Source organism: Medicago truncatula, chromosome 4, assembly GCF_003473485.1.
Source record: "Medicago truncatula cultivar Jemalong A17 chromosome 4, MtrunA17r5.0-ANR, whole genome shotgun sequence".
Classification (NCBI taxonomy): domain Eukaryota; kingdom Viridiplantae; phylum Streptophyta; class Magnoliopsida; order Fabales; family Fabaceae; genus Medicago; species Medicago truncatula.
In genome coordinates, this window is record NC_053045.1 from 11015445 (window position 1) to 11036064 (window position 20620).

A 20620-nucleotide genomic window follows, 5' to 3' on the forward strand; every position below is an offset into this window, starting at 1 on the left:
TGGTATATCAACCATTACCATATTTATTGTCAGGCCGACTGCCTGATAATTAACTAATGTTATGGAAGCATCAAATATCCTTTATTAGAACGTAGTTTTTCTTTGTTTTTTTTCTTTTTTTCTCCTTCTCTCGTGTAAACAAAAAAAGACCAAAGCATGTAATAAAAACTATAAATTGAATCTAAATATATATTTTTTTTGTTAAGTAGCCTAGTGGCTAGAGCTCACACAATTTAATTGTGGAGAAGTGGAATATCCGATGTTCGAGCCGAGACCTCAGCTCCTACATATAATATGCAATATCCTACCAACTGAGCTAAGCTCACAGGAATTGAATCTAAATAACTTATTAGAACAATTATGTTTTTTAACAATAATTGATTTAGGTAGATTTTTATTTATTTGATGACAAGAGAAGGAAAAGATCTAGATTGTTCTCGAGGCTAAACGAACGAACGCACGCATTGGCAATATTCCTCGTATCGTAGCAGCATCAACGCAAACGCAAACGCAAACGCAGAGTATTGAAGAAGATGTTCAAGAAGGCGGTGGAAGCAAAATCTCAACAGAGACTTTCCGGTGCCGACAGAAAAAAGCTTAAACGAACCGTTAAAGACAAATTCCCAAGAGCTTCTGATTCTGACCTAGATATTTTACTTCCTCCTAAGGTATCGTCTCACTTTTCTTTTTTCATTTCCATTTTTTTCTAACCTAATCGCTCATAATCATAATCATAACCGTGAGCTATGATACAAGACACATAGTATTGAGACAATCTCAAGCCGATTTTGTAAGAATTGGTTAGTTCGGTATAAAAGAACTTTAGACTGAGTGCTATCAACACTTTCTTTTCAACACTTTCAGTGAACTTTACGAGTCCCACCGCAAACCCATTTTCAAAGTGTAGGACCCACATCGATTTTACCTATAAAAGAAGTGATGAAAAGAGATAGTTCATAGCATTCCTCAAATGTAATGTGGGATACACTATCATTATTGTACTTGAATGTGTTAGAATTGAAAAAATATACCTAAGTATGCGTTTGGTTAGTTAGTCATTTTGGTCGAATGTGTTCTTCGGTAGTTAGCTAAGTTGGTATATTAAATAATTATGGCTTAATGATGTGTTTCGTCCTTGCAATTAGGAGTCATTTAAAAATTACTCCCTGTAATCGCTAATCCTGACAATTTACCCTTGCATTGTTTAATCATTTAAAATTTCGTCCTTTGATCAACTTAATCACTACCAAGTCATCAAATTAGCAAAATGGCATGGAAATGGACAAAAATACCCTCATCTTTATTATGAGAAGAAGATGAAGACAGGGGTAAAAATGTCATTTCACGAATGGATGACGAGGGTATTTTTGTCCATTCTCATATCATTTTGCTAATTTGATGATGTGGCAGTGATTAAGTTGGTCAAAGGACGAAATTTTAAATGATTAAACAATGCAAGGGTAAATTGCCAGGATTAGCGATTACAGGGACTAATTTTTAAATGACGCCTAATTGCAAGGACGAAACACAACATTAAGCCAATAATTATTAACAAAAGAGACACATAGGGATGTGTTAGTAATTTTGATGCATTCAGTGAGTTAAGGTGACAACTCGTCACACAGTTTGGGACACGTGTGTTAGATACGACAAAGACATGATGATGGGAATAATGGTTTAAGAAAATGAAAGTGATTGATTGTAAACACATGTGTTGTTATCGTGTTTATATCGGGCATTGACATGAGTTGGACACTAGACAAACACACTTTCAATATAGTGTCAGTGTGATATCTTCTTGAGTATTACGGGGTGTCCAATTCCCACATCGAGTAATTTGTGATGTTAGGTAGATTATTTAAGTGACTTAGTTCTTCCTTCTTGATAGCAAGCTTTTAATTGTCGGGAGTATTTTTGAATTGCTCGAGTGCTTATCACGATGTTACATAAATCTTAAGTTTTCATCTTTTGTATTAATTGCTTAATGCTAATCAACTAACTTAAATATATTAACATTAATACCAGACGGAGATAACTGTGGCCAAGTTTCAAACCCGGGTTCATGTGTATGCTGTGGAGGGAGGTTTTCCTGTGTTTTTCGACATTGATGGTCGTGGTTCAGATATTTTTCCAACAGGTAGCTTTGGCTTTTGTATTTTTTGGAAATGAAAATGAATAGGATTCCTTTATGTTTAAATATTAAAGTAGTAAAGATCCTTGCAGTTGAAAAAATGGTGAGAAACAGATGTATGAAATTTTGCCATGTGTTTACTAAGGATGCAAGAGTTAGATGTGCATTTGGTTATGATAGTTAGAGTTTTTCTTTTTTCTTTTTCAAAGTAGCCACAGTTTGTTGTATATATAGATATAGATGGTAGATACAAACCTCATTTTAACTGAGTCATTCTTTTTGCCCAGGGTAATGAAATTCAATATGAGAGTTCTCTCATTTCTCTCTATGGTAGTTTATATCTACCACCTATATCTATATATACAGCAAACTATGGCTACTAGAAAGTAACAAACCCTCTAATTATTATAAGATTCATAACCGAATGCAACTAAACTCAATATTGAATTCAAATGGTGTCGTTGTAGTTTATGCTCTAGGGCAAGATTTTTTCATAGAATAGATAGATAGGTTAAGAACTAAACTCATCAATTCAAATGTGTCGTTGTAGTTTATGCTCTATGGATGGTCCCTGAGCTGCTGCCGGCTTTCATACTCAAGGGTGGTGAGGTTTCTCGATATGTTATAGGTGGAGCTGACTTGATGTTCCCTGGTATACTTGTGCCTCCTGAAGGTCTTCCATCATTTGCGGCTGGGGAAACATGGGCGGTGAAAGTACCCGAAAATCCTGCTCCCATTGCGGTATTAATTATTTACATTGATTGTTTCCTGTAAATTGATGCTTGAAAGCTGGAAGTATCTTAAAGTTGCATTTATTCTTGTCAAGGTTGGGAGTACCACGATGAGCAGCGCCGAAGCATTGAAAGCCGGATTGCGTGGAAAAGCATTGAGAATAACTCATCATTATCGCGATTTGCTTTGGTAAGTATTACTAGATCTTAATTGTTCAGAAAATGGAGGTGTCAAATATTGGCCATGGCAGATTGCGGTAGTAGATTTTTTGATAACCAACCTGGCTAATTTGTGAAATATGGTGGCACCATGGTGTTTTATGACAAATAAGGCTGCTTAAATTTGATTTAGGAGGAACTTTGGCTTTCAGCCATGGTCCGCCATTTGCAATCGAAAACATTGTTCTATTAGTTAGTCTTTACAAATCTTTCAGAAATTCAAGTTATTAATTTATTTATTTTTACTGTTGGTTGAATTTGTAGGGAATCAGTTGAGGGCCGTTACGTACCTAATGCAGGTTTTTTGGAAGATGCTGTGTTTGGACATCCTTCTTTATTATCATCGCCGTCTGATGATTCTGGTTTGACCGAGGCTGCTTGTGAGACATCAATTGACCAACAAAACAACACGAAAAGTGATGAAGCAGAGGGATCTCGTGTTGCAAATGATGAAAATAATGATGAAAATACAGCAGATGAAGCAACTGCTGGCGTGCGTGATTTGAAGTTAACTGATAGTGGTTCGCCTAATGACCCGAATGACCAACATACTCTATCAACTTCAGATGTAGATTTGCTTCTAGACAAGTGCCTTTTGCAAGCACTGCATACAACATTGAAGGACAAAGACCTTCCCATTCCTGGAAGCACTCTATGGTAGGACTAAATTTCCCTCCCTCCCTCTCTCTCTGGGATTTTGGTTGACCGAAAAATTCTGCAATCCTGCAAATCAGTATTTTGTTTGTAGGCTTGGTCTATATTTTTATTTTCCAAAATTTGGTTCAGTAACATAATTCACCATAATATGACAACAGTGCAGCACACTTTTAATTGAATGAGGTCACCGGAGTTTTGGTAGTGAACTAGTGATTTTTCAAGTTGTTTATGCATATACTGATAAACAGTTTAGGCATTTCTTTTATAAATAAAAAAGAATATATATGTTTGCATATTATGGCTGAACAAACATTAAATTGTTGCATGAAAAGAGTTTAGTTTTAAGTGCTGAAAGTGTTGGTATATTAAGAAAAGTAGAAAATTATTACCATTGAATACAATGAAGGGTTTTGCTAATGAATGTTTTAGGGCACTTGTTAAGGAATTTAAAAATTAACAGTATTTAATGGAATGTACGGCAGTTATACATGAGAAAAATACAAAGCTGTACTATTTTATTAGTAATTTCCATTTCAAAATTCATAAAAGCGTCTTAGGTGTACCTATTAGCCTTTGACTATAATTATAAATATCATGTAAAAGGAAGTTATTGTCATTTGATTATATAAGTAAACAATACTTACTGCATATTACATTCAGTGCCTACTAATGTGCATTAGTGTAATTAGCATTTTTTTTCTTACACTTAAATTCATTTCAGATTGTATTGTACATTCATTTAAAGTTAGTGAGCGCTGACCCAGACGTTCAAATTTACGTCCACTGATAATATAACAAATATTTATTTTTGGGCATTGCAGGTCAAACCATGTATTGCCATGTAGGCCTTCAGGAATAACTTTAGACATCAAGAAGTCATCCTACAAGAAGTTAGCTAAGTGGTTACAAGCAAAAGCCTCCTCTGGATTGGTATGTCATCTACTGCTATTTTACTAGGAAAGTAGAATTGTAAATATGGTTATTAGTATCTACGTTACATGCATGTTATATCTCTATTTGATACTAAATTGAATTCATTCGTACAACTCTCTAGTGTGTATCTATTTGGACATAAATTAATTCCATCTTTAATCATGATTCATTATGGTGAATCATGATTCACTATGATGAATCCAGATTTGTTTCATCCATTCTAATCAATCACCACCTAAACTTGGTGCAGCCAACCACTTCTTTGGTCATATTTTTATAAGCAACAACTTTTCTTTTGTCATTTGATATATTAATTGAATTATTTTGAGGTTCACATATGATATATCAACTTATAATTTGCCACGTTACCTGTTTTTTACATATAAGTGACATATTCTTATTGTCAATGTATCTTATGATTCATAATAAGATTTGATTCAAGATTCAGAAAAAATGTCATTTAGTTAATGATTTGAATTGATAACCATGGTAAATAGAAGCTTCCAAATATTGACTGGAGAACTTTTTATGTGTATGAACTTAAAATCTCGAATGTGCTGAGACAAGTCTTTCCAACTTGTAGTCTTTGTAAACTGGATCTTATTCTTCCAGCTCTGTTGCTTTGGAATATTTTTTAATTCTTATTTGACCTAATAATTCTGATATCAAAATTGTTGTCTTATGAATTTGATTGCTTTGTCACATTTTCCTTGTATGCATAACAACTGATATTTTCTTCTGTTAGGATGAACTAAACTGTAGCTTTGTTAATTGTCACTTCTTTAGCATGTTAGATATATAAGCTAATCTCCTATCTATGGTTAAAGGAATACCATTTTGCTGCTATAGTATTGAGATAGGAGCTTGAAAAAATTCAAGAAATAACTTCCTCAGCATGTTATATATAAGATATGTAAGCCAGGCCACAATTATAAAAGAAATAATTTTGGCAACATTTTGCTTCTTTTGGAATAGATATAGGTGTTTCGATTAATGCGCTCCATTAATTCAATGTGAAAAGCATCAATTGGATTTTTTATAACAGAGTAATATCTTTGTAGCAATGACAAAATACAAATAGCAAACTGGTGATTCAATTTTAGTTATTCCCAGCTTTCGATATTGTTGATGGGTTATCTGTTATGATAGATGAAATCAACTTAGAAATGACTCAATTTGGGATGTTTATTTCTCATATTTCTTTTAGTATATTAGGGGTTGATGAAATCTTGAAAATAGTCTCTATTAGTTGGATTTTTTGAAGTCTATCCATGGCCATGGATCACTCTGTTAGACATGTCTTCAGGAGGATAGGATGGGAAATATTGAAAAGTACTCACTCAAAATGGAATGCGATATAACAGAGTAGGAGACGCGACACAGGGGGAGTGGGTAGGAATTGATTCGGCAATCAAAGAGAGTTTAATCAGGGTCGTAATGGACTTCGGGAGGCATGTAACTTGTAAGAATTAACATGTGGTTTTGGTAATTTTGGGGATGGGTAGAATAGTTGGTTCTCTCCCAGAATTGGCTTTATCTTTTAATGTTTTGTTATTGTTCATCTTCCAAGTAGCACAGCTCTATTTCGTTGCAATTTTTCCTCTTTAGCAGTTCAGTTTAGTGAATTAACAAAGGCTATTCTCTGGTTGTAAGAAGTTGTATCTTCACATTCAATATAATTTTCCATTACTGTTTGGGTCCTATCATGCTGTAAACATAATTTGCATCAGAGCACAAATGAATTATTAAAATAGATATAAAATGCATGTCCATTTTGCGTACAGTGAGCAAAATTTATTGACGTTTTAATTTTCTTTTGATCATTTGTTCATGCATTGAACTTATTTGCAATGTAATTTCCGGGTTCTTCCTTAACGTAGATTTGGATTTTGAACAGATATCAGTGAAAGAAGACAAACATAAAAAAGAAGTCGTGCTATTTTCAGTTAACCGAAAACACGCTGATTATTCATCCTTTAAGCCTGAAAAAAGGCCAGCGGAGAAACCTGACCAGTCCAGTGTTCAATCTGTCAATGAAACTCGTTCGTCCAAAACTCTGGAAGTGACTGAAATCTACAAGCCAAGTGTACATGTCAATCCCATATTTTCATCTGTAGGAGCTGATACAGGCAAACTTTATACTGTTTCTGAAGCCACTGATATTGTATTCGCATACATTGAAAAACAAAATCTTGTGAAACCAACAAATAAATCTCTTGTGGTTCTAGATGCAATATTATGTGATGCACTATTTAAGGGGGCTATTAAAAAAGGAACTACGTATCCTACAGAAATTCACAAAAAAGATTTAGGGCAAACATTTGTGAGCCGAATGCAACCTCACCATGTTGTGACAAGAGGGAATGAATCTGTAGTTCGTAAAGGTGCACTAAAAACAATTCAGATACTGACAGAAAGGCGGCAAGGCAACAAGAAGGTAACCAAACTATCCGGCATGGAATCATTTCTTATAGATGCTGACGCATTAGCATCAGAACTTCAGAAGAAGTTTGCTTGCAGTACCACTGTTGGAGAATTACCAGGTATTTATTAGCCATATTAAAATTGGAAGTTCTATGTGTTAGTTTGCGCTTGTTATTTTTTTTTTCTTTCAAAAGCTTATTATGATTTTTTTTTACCAATCTTGTTATGATGTTATCGTCAAGGAATGTGGGATTTTCTACCAGATTTTTGTTATATGCTGATTTCCGTTATTTAAATTCAACTACAACATGCTGTGTCTGATTTTATTTGCATTAATCATGCTAAGATTAGTCCCAGTTGCACACGTGGCATTTGATTTCTCAGTTTTAGTACTGAGAGTTTGATGGGCTATTGGGCTGTATTCGAATTTTTTTCTGCATTTATGACGCTAGACTAGTTGTAGTTGCATGATGTTTTATTTCTTAGTATCAGTATTTGGAGGGTATGAGGCTGCGTTAAATAGTAAGCTGATTTAATCAAAGACATTTTTGGGAGCATAAGCAGTAAGTGTGCAACTCCGGTGTCCTCTTTTATGTACATAGACAGAGGCTACTACATATGCATTTTGATAAAAATGTATTGATTTCCTCATGAATGTAACTGAACGAAACCAAGGATCCTGCTTACATGCATGTGAAAATGACAGGCCCTTAGATGAGTAGTTGGGAATGAGCAGGCCAGAGAGTGGAGAGTGTATGTTAAGAAATAGTGGAGTGATGAGGTGGCAGAGATAGAGAAGAGTGGAAGACTATATGAACTGGTTTTTCTGTTATATGGAGTTTAGGGTGTAGTGGTGTTCGTGAGAGAGAGTATCGAAGGATCATTCTGTTAGAGGCAAGGAATAGTCTATTTTTTGAAGGAGCCAAGCTCTGTGGAGTAGAAGGGATATTCATCCCTCTGCTTGTTTCCTTTTCTTCATAAATAATATTCACATTTCCATAATTCCATCTTAATTCTCCTATTAGTCTCTGTTATTTGTATACTGCTGTGTTTGTAATTTCTAACAAAAAGTTTGTGAAAAGTTGTTTTTATTTCCATTTTTTGCTTCTAATTATAAAACTGTTACCTTTGTTCTCATTTTGTTTTCTTTTTCAAACACCGCACATGCCCTTATGACATTCAGGATTATTACTTGTAAAGTTTGATTCTCTAGTTGCATACTGTGTAGCACGAACACTTTTGAACAAAGGCGTGTCCGATACTGACACGACACCGACACATGTAATTCAATTATGCCATTTTCTCAAATTATCATCGGTGTCAGTGTTTGGTGTTTGTGTCAGTGCTCGATAGGTTGCATATGATAAAATGATGTGTTTATTGTATTGTCTCTAAAATTTGAAAATATTTATTTGCAGGTAAGAAGGGGTTTGAGGTTATGGTTCAAGGTGGAGTTATTGATGACCTGGGAAGGCATTTGGTTGAACAATATGGAGTTCCAAAGAGATTTATTGAAGTTTTTGACAAAACAAAGAGATGAGCTCTACCAAAAGGTGGTGATTTTTTATATTTTGTAGCAATGATGGGAGTGCTATGCTTGGATTCTGAAAATGTAATGCATTTTTGCACTTTTTAGGTCTAGGTTAATACATAAAAGAGTAAACTCATAATAGGATTAGACAAAGGTTCTTTCCAATTCAAATATTTATTGTATAAGATTATTATGAAACTTTGACTGGGAAATCTTATTTGCAATTTTCACATATTTTCACATGAGTGATGTGCATTAAGTCGAAATTAAAAATAAAATAAAAGAGACACATGACAGGTTTAGATTGGGTGAATTTGAATGATCTATTCAAATTACACATGAGAAAATCTATTCTCGAACATGACCGCTGAGATAAAAGAGATTTATCCGTTGATGTTTTGTCGTTGTTTCTCCCTATTAGATTTTGCGATGGAAGATTTTTTTTTTTAGTATTATTTTCATTGTACCGATCAACCCTTGTTAAATTAATTAGTAGTTTTTTTTTTATGTAATTTTTGGATATTCATTTAACTTGTTTTAACAAAATACCATTGAAATTTTGATTGCCTCACATTGTAGGATCAAGAAAAATGATAAAAGTACCGAAATTGCATAGTTTGGCATTATCCTAAGTTGTTGTAGTTTGTTTGAGATTCCATGTACATTTTGCTCTCACATGTTTTTATTTCTTCGTTAGTTACTCTCACATGCCAAAGCACATGTGTAAAGCTATTTCAACATTGAAAACTAAAAACAAAAAAGACAGAAGTTTGGTTTCGCATCCTATATATATGTTACTCTCATTGTTAGGTTGAAGTATTCTTTCATTACTCAACACAAAACTAGAAAACTCAAAGATGTGTGTCTCATAATTCCTCATCCTATATATATGTTACTGTGTTTTTTTCTTAATTATTTAGGTAACCAAGTTTCTATATTTTAATGTGACCAAAGCTTAAGTTTCTTTCTTTATTTTTTTAAGAAGAAGAAACCAAAGCTTAAGTTTCTTGATTAATCAATTTTTAAACATTGCATGACATTAGGAATTTGAATCCCTTTGTCCCTTGCTAGCTACTTGGGAAGTGTTTCTGAACAAACTGAAATTATATGTGGCCTTATGTTGTATATCATATTTCATTAAAATTGAACAAGGTTTTTTAGATGAAATAATTTTAGAATTTTTTGTCAAACTCTTATTTCATGATGCTTTTATTTTTATATGCTCATGATGCTGATTTTTGTTGAGATAATGCCTAATGGATTTGGTTAAGCTTCTACAAGGTTTGCTATATGAGGAATGTAGATGGTCCGATTGCAAGAAAAAGAGTATAAATTATAATAAGATTTTTCTATAACAATAAGATTTAGAATAAGCTCAAACAAAAATAGGCCAAATTTTACTCTTAACCCTTTTAAGTTATACAAACGCTAGATACTTATGGTCTTTCTGTCGTTTGTAACTTAGCAACAAAAGTGTTTAACTTTTTTCCTTCAAAAAAAAAAAAAGTGTTTTAACATGATTAATTTCCATAATTAAATGATAATTCACTTCTTGAAGATCATGTTCTTGTGAGATTTAACAACGGTTTTGATTGCAAAATATTCCATCCTCTTCTTGATTCTACCTTTCTAAACTATCTGCAATTTCTCAAACACCAAAAAAGAAAGAACGAGGAGGGGAGAGTCAACAATTGAAGATAGAAAGAAAAGGAGAAAGATGAAGAATGAGTTAACAATTGCTTCGTAGATGTCGTACCTTTTTTTTTGTCAAGTAGTCTAGTGGCTAGAGCTCACACAATTTAATTGTGGAGAAGTGGAGTGTCCGGGGTTCGAACCCTGACTCCTGCATATAATATGTAATATCCCTACCAACTGAGCTAAGCTCATGGGGATGTAGATGTCGTACTTATTCATGATAGATGTGCATTTTATATGCTGATTTTGTGTTCCTTCACAAAAAAAAAAAAAATTAATGTTGATGCCTATGTGTATGGATGAACTCAGAGAGAGAGTAATCAACGGAGAGAGATATTTTCGTTAAAAAAAATATGGTTTAGGAAAAAAGATGGATATGGTTATGAATATGGACATTCAACAAAAAAACCGATTTTATAAAAGTGGATGACCGACCATTTAGAAAAAAAACCGGTTAATATTTGTATGTAAATATCCGGTTATCTAAATATGGTTTTCGATTTGGATGTGTTTTAGTTTGTTAATCTAAAATACTTATTTATATTATATTTTAAGACTAAATATTATAAGTTAAAAGTAGACCTTTTAAGCAATTAAAGAGAGTTTTTTGGTGTTTGTTTTGGTGAAAATGATGCTGAAAATTGAAAGGGTTTTCTGTTTCCAATTTTCAAACCAAGGACATTTTAATTGGAAGATAACATTCACTATTTTTTTTTTTTTTTTAGTTTGTTAAATGGAAACAACCGAGAAAACTCATTTTAATTTTCAACATCATTATTGGAAACATTTGGGATTTTTAGTTTTTTACGTGGATATTATTGGAATCAGCAATAGCCGACAATCCCAAATGTATTTATTCCTCTTTTGTTTATTAAAAAATCCTTTCTCTAAAAAGAATTTATTCAACGGTTCTTCACTGATCAAGTAGTTGGTAAATCCTTCTTCTCCATAGTCGATTATAAGTACTTGATGATCAATTAATTTTTCCTTAAATCAATGGTATTTAGGCGAAGATAGAGCTTCATAATCAGATCAAACTTGTTAGTAGTTTTCTCTTGGAAGCTGCTTTAGGATATGATTTCAACTCGTCAGAATCTCTTTTTTAAGGAGATCATAGTTGATCTTGAGGGTTGTATTTTATGTAATGAGTCTGTAGAATCGACTTGTCGCCTTCTTATTAGATGTTCCTTTTTAGGTCAAGTGTGGTATCGTGTGTTTAGGTGATTGGGGTGAGAGTTTGTTTCACCTCCATATTTAACCAGTTTTCTTAGTATTATTTTTAATATTTGTCTCCTTAATTGTTTGTGGAGGATTTACCTGACACAAAAGTCGATTCTTTCACATGTTGCTTTCCACCCTATTTTGTTTAAAAAAAATGTACTTACCATAATGAAAATAAGCCTTTTATTATTGTTGGTGTTTAGCTGTGGAACAAGCTTGGATCAAGAAAAAATGTTATTAAATCGGAAGAGAATTGAGCTTGATTATGCCTCGTTATTAAATTCTACTTGTTTAGTTAATGAGTTTGGCTTATAAGACATGACTCCATTATACATGAATCATATCATATAATTCACATAAAAATAACACTATATATAGTGGTATATGCTGACATATTCCTCATTATCATATGTGCTGCAAGAGAAAGAGATTAATGACTTAATTGAATATGTTCTTAAAACTTTGGAGGGACCATGGCAAGTCAACTGCATGGTCCTGCTGAATAGTTAAAACAATTTGCAAACACAAAACACTGGAAGAGAAATAAATGGAAATATGACAAATTTACATATTTTCTTTTGGATTATGAAAAGTGAATAAACACATTTAGGAACGTCACCTGGTGTTTTTTTTGAAGAAGCTAAAATGGAATATATTACTGAACGCCTGAATATTTCAGCACAAGAAGTGCTAAAAACCCAGCTGAATAGTAATGTCACCTGGTGTTGGTATACGACAATATCAAGTAAACGTATTTCGTTTGTTAAACTAAAATATATAATTTTGTTAAATTCTTAAAGGTTAAAAGCTAAAAGAAAAAAAATAGAAAGGTAACTAAAAAAGAGTTTTTTATTGTTTCATTTAGTGAAAACATGATGTTCAAAATTAAATGGGTTTTAAGGGTTGTTTTCAATTATCAAACTAAAAACAGACATTTGAATTGGAAGAGATTGTACGATTATTGGAAACAATGGAGAAAAACCCTTTTAATTTGTAATATCATTTTCAACCAACCAAAATACAAACAACTTTTTTAGATGACTTAAAAAGTCTATGTTAAGCTTATAGTTTTCATCCACAAGAGTCAAACAAAAATCAGTAATTTAACTTAACACATTAAATAGAGACTTATTTGGATATTATTGGGTACCAATTGTTGGTGACAATCTCAAATATGTTTATTCCTTTTAAAAAAATCGTTTGTTTCCAAATGATTTTACCCAACAATTATTTACCAAGAAGTTGATTCCATCCTTTGTCTTTGACTTGAATTAATGGATCAACTTTGTTAAACATAGTGTTCAGATGATTTGAAACATAGTGTCCCAAATTTATGGGTACATTTCTCTTACGTTAGTCAATTTATCAAAAGATGTCAGAATCAAACTCGAAGTTTGACTTCTGAAAATTTATGTTAATTGTTTTGAGTGCTTGAATGCATTGATTAATTTTAGAAAAATATTGTCACCAAATTTATACAAGTTCACTAAAGATGTGATAAATGTTGTATAAACAAAGGACACTGTAAAAATTTTGATAGAAATAGTTTAACTTAGCATTTTGAACTATTTTGTGAAAATGGTCAAAATGTATTTGTGGGAATAGATATTTATGTGAATTATTTTATTAACTTTAAAGGTCGCTGAGGAAGATCTCACCATCAAGAGAGAGAGACAAACATAACAGGTTAAAGTTGCTATTTGTGCATGGTTTTGAAAATCAATCTTTTACATTAAGAGGAATCCAAAGATTGGCTTAAAAAAACATTTATGAGGCAGAAAGTCTATTGTGCAATTGTTAGCAAATATGTGACTTCTATATATATGATTTGGAGAACATCAGAATGGGATGATTTATATTATGCTAACAGGTTTGTATGTTCTTTATATATACTTTCTTGGTTGTTTCTAGTTTGATTCGCAATAAAGGACATGATAGATAAAACAGGACTGGACAACTAGTTGAGTCACAACACAATTTATTGTCTTGTACATTGTTTGATAGTTGATGCACAACACAAGATAAAGAATGCTAAAATTACTATGATATCCCTCACAGTGTAATATTTCAATGGAATTAATATTAGTTATAGAATATCAAAATTTTCAAACTTAAAATTATTTTTTTATTTATCGGAAATCCATTATCATATTATGGATTAAAAAGTAGTTATTTAATCAAATGTACGAATAAACTAATGGTGTTAATGTATTATACAAAAATATTATAATTATATATTGGACCTGGGCTTATATTTTCTTGTGTTGTGCAACCAACAAAGTGGCAATTAAAAAATTTTAAATGAAAAATGTGATAAACAAAATTGGAAAAGCAATGTCAAAGCAAAGCTAAAATTAAAATTAAAATATTCTGCTGCTTACAGAAAGTGATAATCATAGGGGCTACGTTGTCTTTTGCTCTCCTGTCCAGCGGACAAAAACTTGTCCTCCAATTAAGCGGGTTACAAATTTCGGGAGACTTGTCCGGTGCTCCGGTACTGTTTTTGTTCTGTTCCATTGTTATCTTTTGGATCAAACACTGCACAATTTTTATTGTTCTGTCATGTCCTCTATATTTTAACAAATCAAAGTCACGCTAAAACTTCTTTACATATACTTTCTGATGGCGTTTAATTTGGGGAAGGGAACTAATTTTGACCATTAGATAAACTAGATAACATACTTTTATCATAGACACTCAACACCAGATTTTTTTCCATATTGACCCACCACTTGCAGCTGCCCCAACTCTCTTTTCTTTCTCTCCTTCCCGAATCTGGTGACGCTTGCATGCTTCAACAATTCCAGGATGAATATAAGAGGAACAGAGTGATGGCACATGCTGGAACTTGATTTTTGAGAATTTGACCCCACATCTATGTCTCCACAACAAACACAAAAACATCATCACTGATTCACCTCTATTGTCTCGTTTGCAGTATTATAAAGTGACTACCAAGAATGGTGAAGATCCATGGCAGATTGAGTGGTGAATCTGTTTGTGTTCCTCGTTTTAAGAAATTTGTGAAATTAAATGATATTGGAACAAAGCCAATTCAATTTGTTATTTTCTAGAACAACACCCATATAAAACTTGGAACTTTGAGTTTTCCGGCAGCAGCCTAGTGGTGTGCAGTGGTGGTCAGAAAGAGAGTTGAAATAGCAGTGCATGTTGTTGTTGAGTGGTGAGTGTGGAAAAAAAAATCTGGTGTTGAGTGTCTATGATAAAAATATGTTCTCTATTTAATCTAACGGTCAAAATTAGCTTTCCCATGGTGGAAAACAACTTCCCTTTCCCAAATTAAACGTCACATACTTTCTTTGTCCATCTTAAATGTTTCCCACAGTACCCATTTTAAATGTTTCCCACAACACCCATTCTTATTGTTCCTTTAACCGGTTAACATGTTGTTCTGGTTGTTAAACATTAAAGAAAACTAGCAATATTTTTTTCTCAGCATCTTTCTACCCTGACCTTTTTTGCATAGCCAAATGACCTTGTAGTGACCATACGGTTGTGATAGTCCGTCGTCATCATGATACCATTCTCAATTTCAAAACCATCCAATTGTTCTAATTCACTTTCGTTCTTGATCGTACCTGATCACAATGTGACTGCCGGTGTCGTGAATGTGGTGGTTGTGACGGTGGTTGTGACGTCAGAATGCTTCTTGGAGCGGATGGGGGGTGGGTACCTGCAGGCACTCCGACGCTCAAGTTAGTAGAGATCAGAGAGTGAGGGTTTTTGAGGAAGAAATATTCTACCTTGGGGACTGCATTGAGTCCCCTAAAAGCTTGTGGGACCCAGGACACATGGCATAACACCATTGGACACCCTACAGCGGCTATATGAGTCCAAAGACTCTATAAATAGAGATCATGGCCTTAGCAAAACTTGCACCATTGCAAAGCATACAAGAAAACAACTTGATTTTGTTTGAAGCTCTTGCAATTGAAATTGATCAATCTCTAAGGCTCTTGTTTCCTTAGTGCACATCAATACTCCTTGTTATCTCTCTCTCTTAAAGATAACTTCTTTCTTCTTCTTCCTCTTCTGTTTGATTCACAAACATTCAACCTCCATACAAATTGTAACAAAGTCTCATCTAGCTCTAGGGGTACTAAAGTGTTAGTTTGAGCAAAGGTTATAAAAGTCTAAGTGGTTAACTTAGCAAGAAGGTGCAAGCCTGCTGAGGCTTAGAGAATACAGAGTTGTAATTGTTCAGGTGAACAAAGATTGTAAGGTGCAGGACTTGAGAGGTTATCTCAAGCATCATAATGGAAACTCTCACAAGATTGTGAGGAGTGGACTAGCCCACATTGGGTGAACCACTATAATTCTTTGTGTGCTCTTTCATTCTTCTCTATACTCTTTAATTACAGTATACACAACACACACTTACACATTTACTTTATTAAATAGTTTTTGTTTATGAACTTCAGAACGTTCTGAAGTCAGAAAGTTAACTTAATTATTCCAAGTAAACAACTTGAGAATTACTTTTAAGTTTCAGGATAATTTTTAAAGGGTCACAATTCAAACCCCCCTTCCTTGTGACTATTTTATTTACTTCATTATTTTGAGCATCTTGGTGAAAATCAATATACACGTCACTTGTTTGGTCAAATTTCATGCATAGACCTAGGAGAAGATAGAGACGAATACACATGGAAAACGACAAGCTATATGTCTTGGCTTATTCGCGGCGATTGCGACGTCGGATTTATGTTTCGGAATATGGTGGAAGATAATATATTATATATGTATGTTCGTTCCATATGCAATTGCGTTGAATGTAAGTAGGGATTTAATCTAATGATATGTAATGAGTTGTTTAATTATGGACACATTGTAACGTTTTGATGAATTTCAAACGTTTGTGTAATTTGAACCTAATGTCGGTTTAATTTAATTATGGACAATTGTAAAAGATATGTATTTTTCTTGTTTATGACCGAGTTTCAATGTTGTATGATTTATATTGCCTTTGAAAATGCTCTGGTTTAATTACAGGTAAAAACTGGCCGAAAAATGGCTTGGAATTGCTTTAGATTTATGCAAAACCCACTGTCTGCATAATTGTTTTCCTCGGCAGTTAACTACCTAGGATTTCCTCGGCAGTTAACTACATCCTAGAGATAAGGGTAACATTGTCATTTATGCATCCATTTTCATAAAGTAGGTTTTTTCTGCTTCTGAAGTTGCAGTACAAATTGGAAGAGTTGCAAAGGATAGAATTAGGGCAAACCTGCAGGTTTACTACTCCATTAGGAGAAACTAGATTGATGACCCGTGCGGCGCACGGGTCTTTTGAGCTAAAATAACTATTTAATTTCGTGGAAAAATTGGGATAAGAAGTGGAGGGCGGTTTTAAAGGTGCTGATAAGGTGGAATTAATGAAAATTAGTGTCTTGAATATATATTTTAAAAGCGGAATTAATTCAACCAAAACTTGTGTGGCATAATGGGAAAACCATATGCAACCGGGTTCAAATGCCTGGAGTGCTATCAAATATTTCTAAAGAGCTATTTTAATCGATTACAAAGATTCTATTAAACACAATTACAAATAGTTTATAAAATTAACTCTTCATGGTTTCTACAATTGGAAGTTCTATGGGAAAGTGGTAAAGGAAATTTGATAGTGACACAATATAAAAGATCTTTTTTACTGCTCTTTCTGTAAATGTAAAGGATCTTAATCTCTAACTTCAATTTATCCTCTTCTCAAAACCTTCAATTTTCTAATGTCTACTGCACTGTCCACATGATGATTGATTTTGTACCACAACATGTTTAACTGATGGTGCCATTTAATTTGGGAAAGGAGAGTTCTTTCCCACCATAGGAAAGTTGATCATGTCCATTAGATTAAATGAGGAACATATTTCTATCATACTCTCTCAACCACTAGATTATTTTTTTATACTATCTTTCACACTCTCTCTTTCATGTCCCCACACACCCATACCACCACCACTAAATCACAAATTCAACAACCACTTTGACCACCACTGCACCACCACACACCACCACTGCACCACCACACACCACCATGGTTGCTGCCGGAAAGAACTCTCCTTTCCCAAATTAAATGGCACCATCATTTTAATCAAAACTCAAGGGTACCTGCAAATTTTCCTATAAAGAATCTAAATTAACCTAACGATGCAATATTATATTTTTTTTAGAGGGATGCAATATTATTTTGTTCATAGTTTATTTTAGAGGGATGCATAATTATCTTGTTGTTCGAATTCCAACCACCATCGCATAAACTATACCTGTTTGTGATCGTGTTTTTTTTTATCCAATTAATCTGTTTCTCTCCAGGTAAAATGATTGTATTATATAATTTTGAATTATATTATTTTTCTTCAGTTTTTTTTTTTTATAAAAAAACAAATGGGTTCCTGAAAGCATAAAAAAGAAAAGAAAAGAAAAAATGTTAAAAAAGTAAGGTTTAAATGCATTTTTGGTCTTTCTATTTAAAAAGAAAATGATGTTTTGGTCTTCCTATTTTAAAAATCGTACGCTAACAAGTTTTCCGGCAGCAGCCATGATGGTGTGTGGTGGTGCAGTGGTGGTCAAAGTGGTTGTTGAATTTATGATTTAGTGGTGGTGGTATGGGTGTGAGGGGACATGAAAGAGAGAGTGTGAAAGATAATATAAAAAAATAATCTAGTGGTTGAGAGAGTATGATAGGAATATATTCCTCATTTAATCTAATGGATATGATCAACTTTCCCATGGTGGGAAAGAACTCTCCTTTCCTAAATTAAATGGCACCTTAACTTATAGTCATATTTAAGAACAAAATTAGACCAAACTCAAAAGAAAAACAATATGAAGAAACAAATTTCTTTTTGATAGTAATATAAAAAAAAATTGACACAGACTTTTATTTTAAATTGGTCGAAAGTTAGACTAAAATACAAAGAAACAAATTTCTTCTTTGATAGTCATACAAAATTGTTGTACAAACAGACCCAATAGAGACAATCTATAGAGTGTAATCTTGATGATAACCCATTTCTCATGGGTGTTCTCCTCTTCAGTGACACGATTTCAAGACGGCTTGGCATGACGATTTCAATCCTGGGTAATGAGTGAGTAGAAGTCTTAATTAGAAGCGGATTATATTGTGTTTCTATGTGGGAAGATATTTGAAGGTTATTAAGAAAACAAATTTAAAATAAAAAAAAAAAGGGCAATGTTGTTAAGGAGTAATAAATGAACATGCAATCAATGAATCAATCCCACTTGTTTTACCTCTATTAAAGTGAGAAATAAATCAACTAATTAAAATAAGGAAAATGTGCATTCAATATGTTGTCAAATTTCCTATTTTGTGATACAAGCATTGAATCCTTTTTTTTTTTAAACGACTCAAAAAATTCACGGAGGTTCGAAAGAAAAAAAAAATGATTCATATAAAATTTACGGAAAAAAGAAAATTCATTTGAGTAAAATCCACATGAAAACAAATTAATTGTTAAGAAATGAAAATAATACAGCTCTCTTTTATTTTAATTAGTTGACTTATTTAAAGGAAAGGAAATCATATTTTTAATAGGATAAGGAAGTAAAATCCACGTGAAAAAAATTACCGAAACTAAAATCACAAGAAAAATAAAGGAAAGGAGATTTGATATAGTATTAAATACAACTCTCTTTTATTTTAATTAATTGACTTATTTATGACTTTAATTAAGGTAAAATAAATGTAATCTATTCATTTATTACTTCTTAACCAGTGCCCCGGGGGCACCGGTTAGCAGCACCCATAAAAAAAAAACTAATTGGAACAGTGAATGTAAGAATAATACCTCCCAGCAGATTCCTAAACTACTTCGCGGATTTAAAAAGGGACAATTTCCATCGATCAAAACTCAACGCAAGGGTAAAGAAGAAACAGTAGAAAAATAGGGTGGAAGGATAAGGGAAAATGGGATAGGTGAGAAGAAAAGGAGAGAATAATGTGGAGAACGGAGATATTACGATGAAGCGTTGAATTAAGTTGTTATCGTGGGTGAAAGCTAAAAATGTCACTTTTATTTTTTGAACTCAGATGTGGTGGTCAAGTCCTATGACTTGTTTGGGCGTTGGCGCCTAACCACTGGAGGTTGTTTCCTCTTGATATTGTTTCTTTGTATATTGGTAGTGGTCTTTTAGGCACACCTTATGCTAAGAGATTGCTATTATTTTGGTAATATAATTTCATTTTGGCTTGTTCAAAAAAAAAAAGGAACAAAGAGGAAAAGAATAGCAAGCTCTGTAAATTCTTGGTAAATATACAATGTGGAAAAGAACAGCAAGCTCTGTAAATTCTTGGTAAATATACAATGTGGAAAAGAACAGCAAGCTCTGTAAATTCTAGATAAGACCTTGAGGCATGTGTATCATTCAAATTGATCAATTCCAATGTGCTGAAATAATAAATATACAATGGTGTTGATAGGATTTGGAAATATGCATCAGATAAGTCTTCAGCCGCGCAAAGGAGAAGCTACCAAGGATATTTTCAACTTCCCTTACATTTACGATGCAGCTTATATTTATTAAGATAAGATTAGTGCATCAAGTCACATGTTAAGAAGGTAGCAATGAACCTACTGTGAATGATATGGGCTCAAGTTATGATCCAAGTCCAAGAATGGAATTGGCCCAAATGATGATCCAAATCCAATATTGTGATTGGTAAAGCCACTTTTGTAGCAAGACACATGTTCATGGTGCATGAAAGGCAAGTTGCACTTCTCATGTAATGCATGGTGGCAAAGTGGATGGTTGCATGCATTGACATGTTGCAAGATGCATGAGATGCAAGTGACAAGTTGCACTCTTGAAGTTTGCATGGAAGACAAGTGGCTTGTTGCATGTAAGGAATTAAGGTTTACCTCTCCTATAAATAGCAAGTTCATTTGCACAATCTCATCACATCTCATCTCATCACATCAAGTAGTAACACAACAACAAGAATTAGAGCTTGTTGAGAGTGAGAGGAAAAATATAGAGAGGAAATATAGTTTCTCCTGTGAGGTTTCTCCTAGTGTTAGTATTCTCCTATTTCAAGAG

At 33.3% G+C, this 20620-nt stretch overlaps 1 protein-coding gene across 1 annotated transcript; it reads left to right on the plus strand.

The window, feature by feature from the left end:
* The first annotated feature begins 385 nt into the window (after window positions 1-385).
* On the plus strand, window positions 386-8868 carry LOC11431784 (eukaryotic translation initiation factor 2D). The gene is made up of 8 exons (XM_003605332.4): window positions 386-668; window positions 2026-2137; window positions 2682-2872; window positions 2958-3052; window positions 3346-3738; window positions 4560-4668; window positions 6569-7214; window positions 8514-8868. Exons 1-8 carry the CDS (start codon window positions 534-536, stop codon window positions 8633-8635), a joined length of 1803 nt encoding a protein of 600 aa, XP_003605380.1. The 5' UTR covers window positions 386-533; the 3' UTR covers window positions 8636-8868.
* Window positions 8869-20620: the final 11752 nt, after the last annotated feature.

What these genes read in the sequence shown, in the direction of transcription:
- LOC11431784 (XM_003605332.4), top strand. Translation starts at nt 534, where the DNA reads ATGTTCAAGAAGGCGGTGGAAGCAAAATCTCAACAGAGACTTTCCGGT. An exon ending in ATATTTTACTTCCTCCTAAG is followed by an intron (nt 669 to 2,025) that starts GTATCGTCTCAC and finishes CATTAATACCAG; the next exon opens with ACGGAGATAACTGTGGCCAA. An exon ending in CACTGTTGGAGAATTACCAG is followed by an intron (nt 7,215 to 8,513) that starts GTATTTATTAGC and finishes ATTTATTTGCAG; the next exon opens with GTAAGAAGGGGTTTGAGGTT.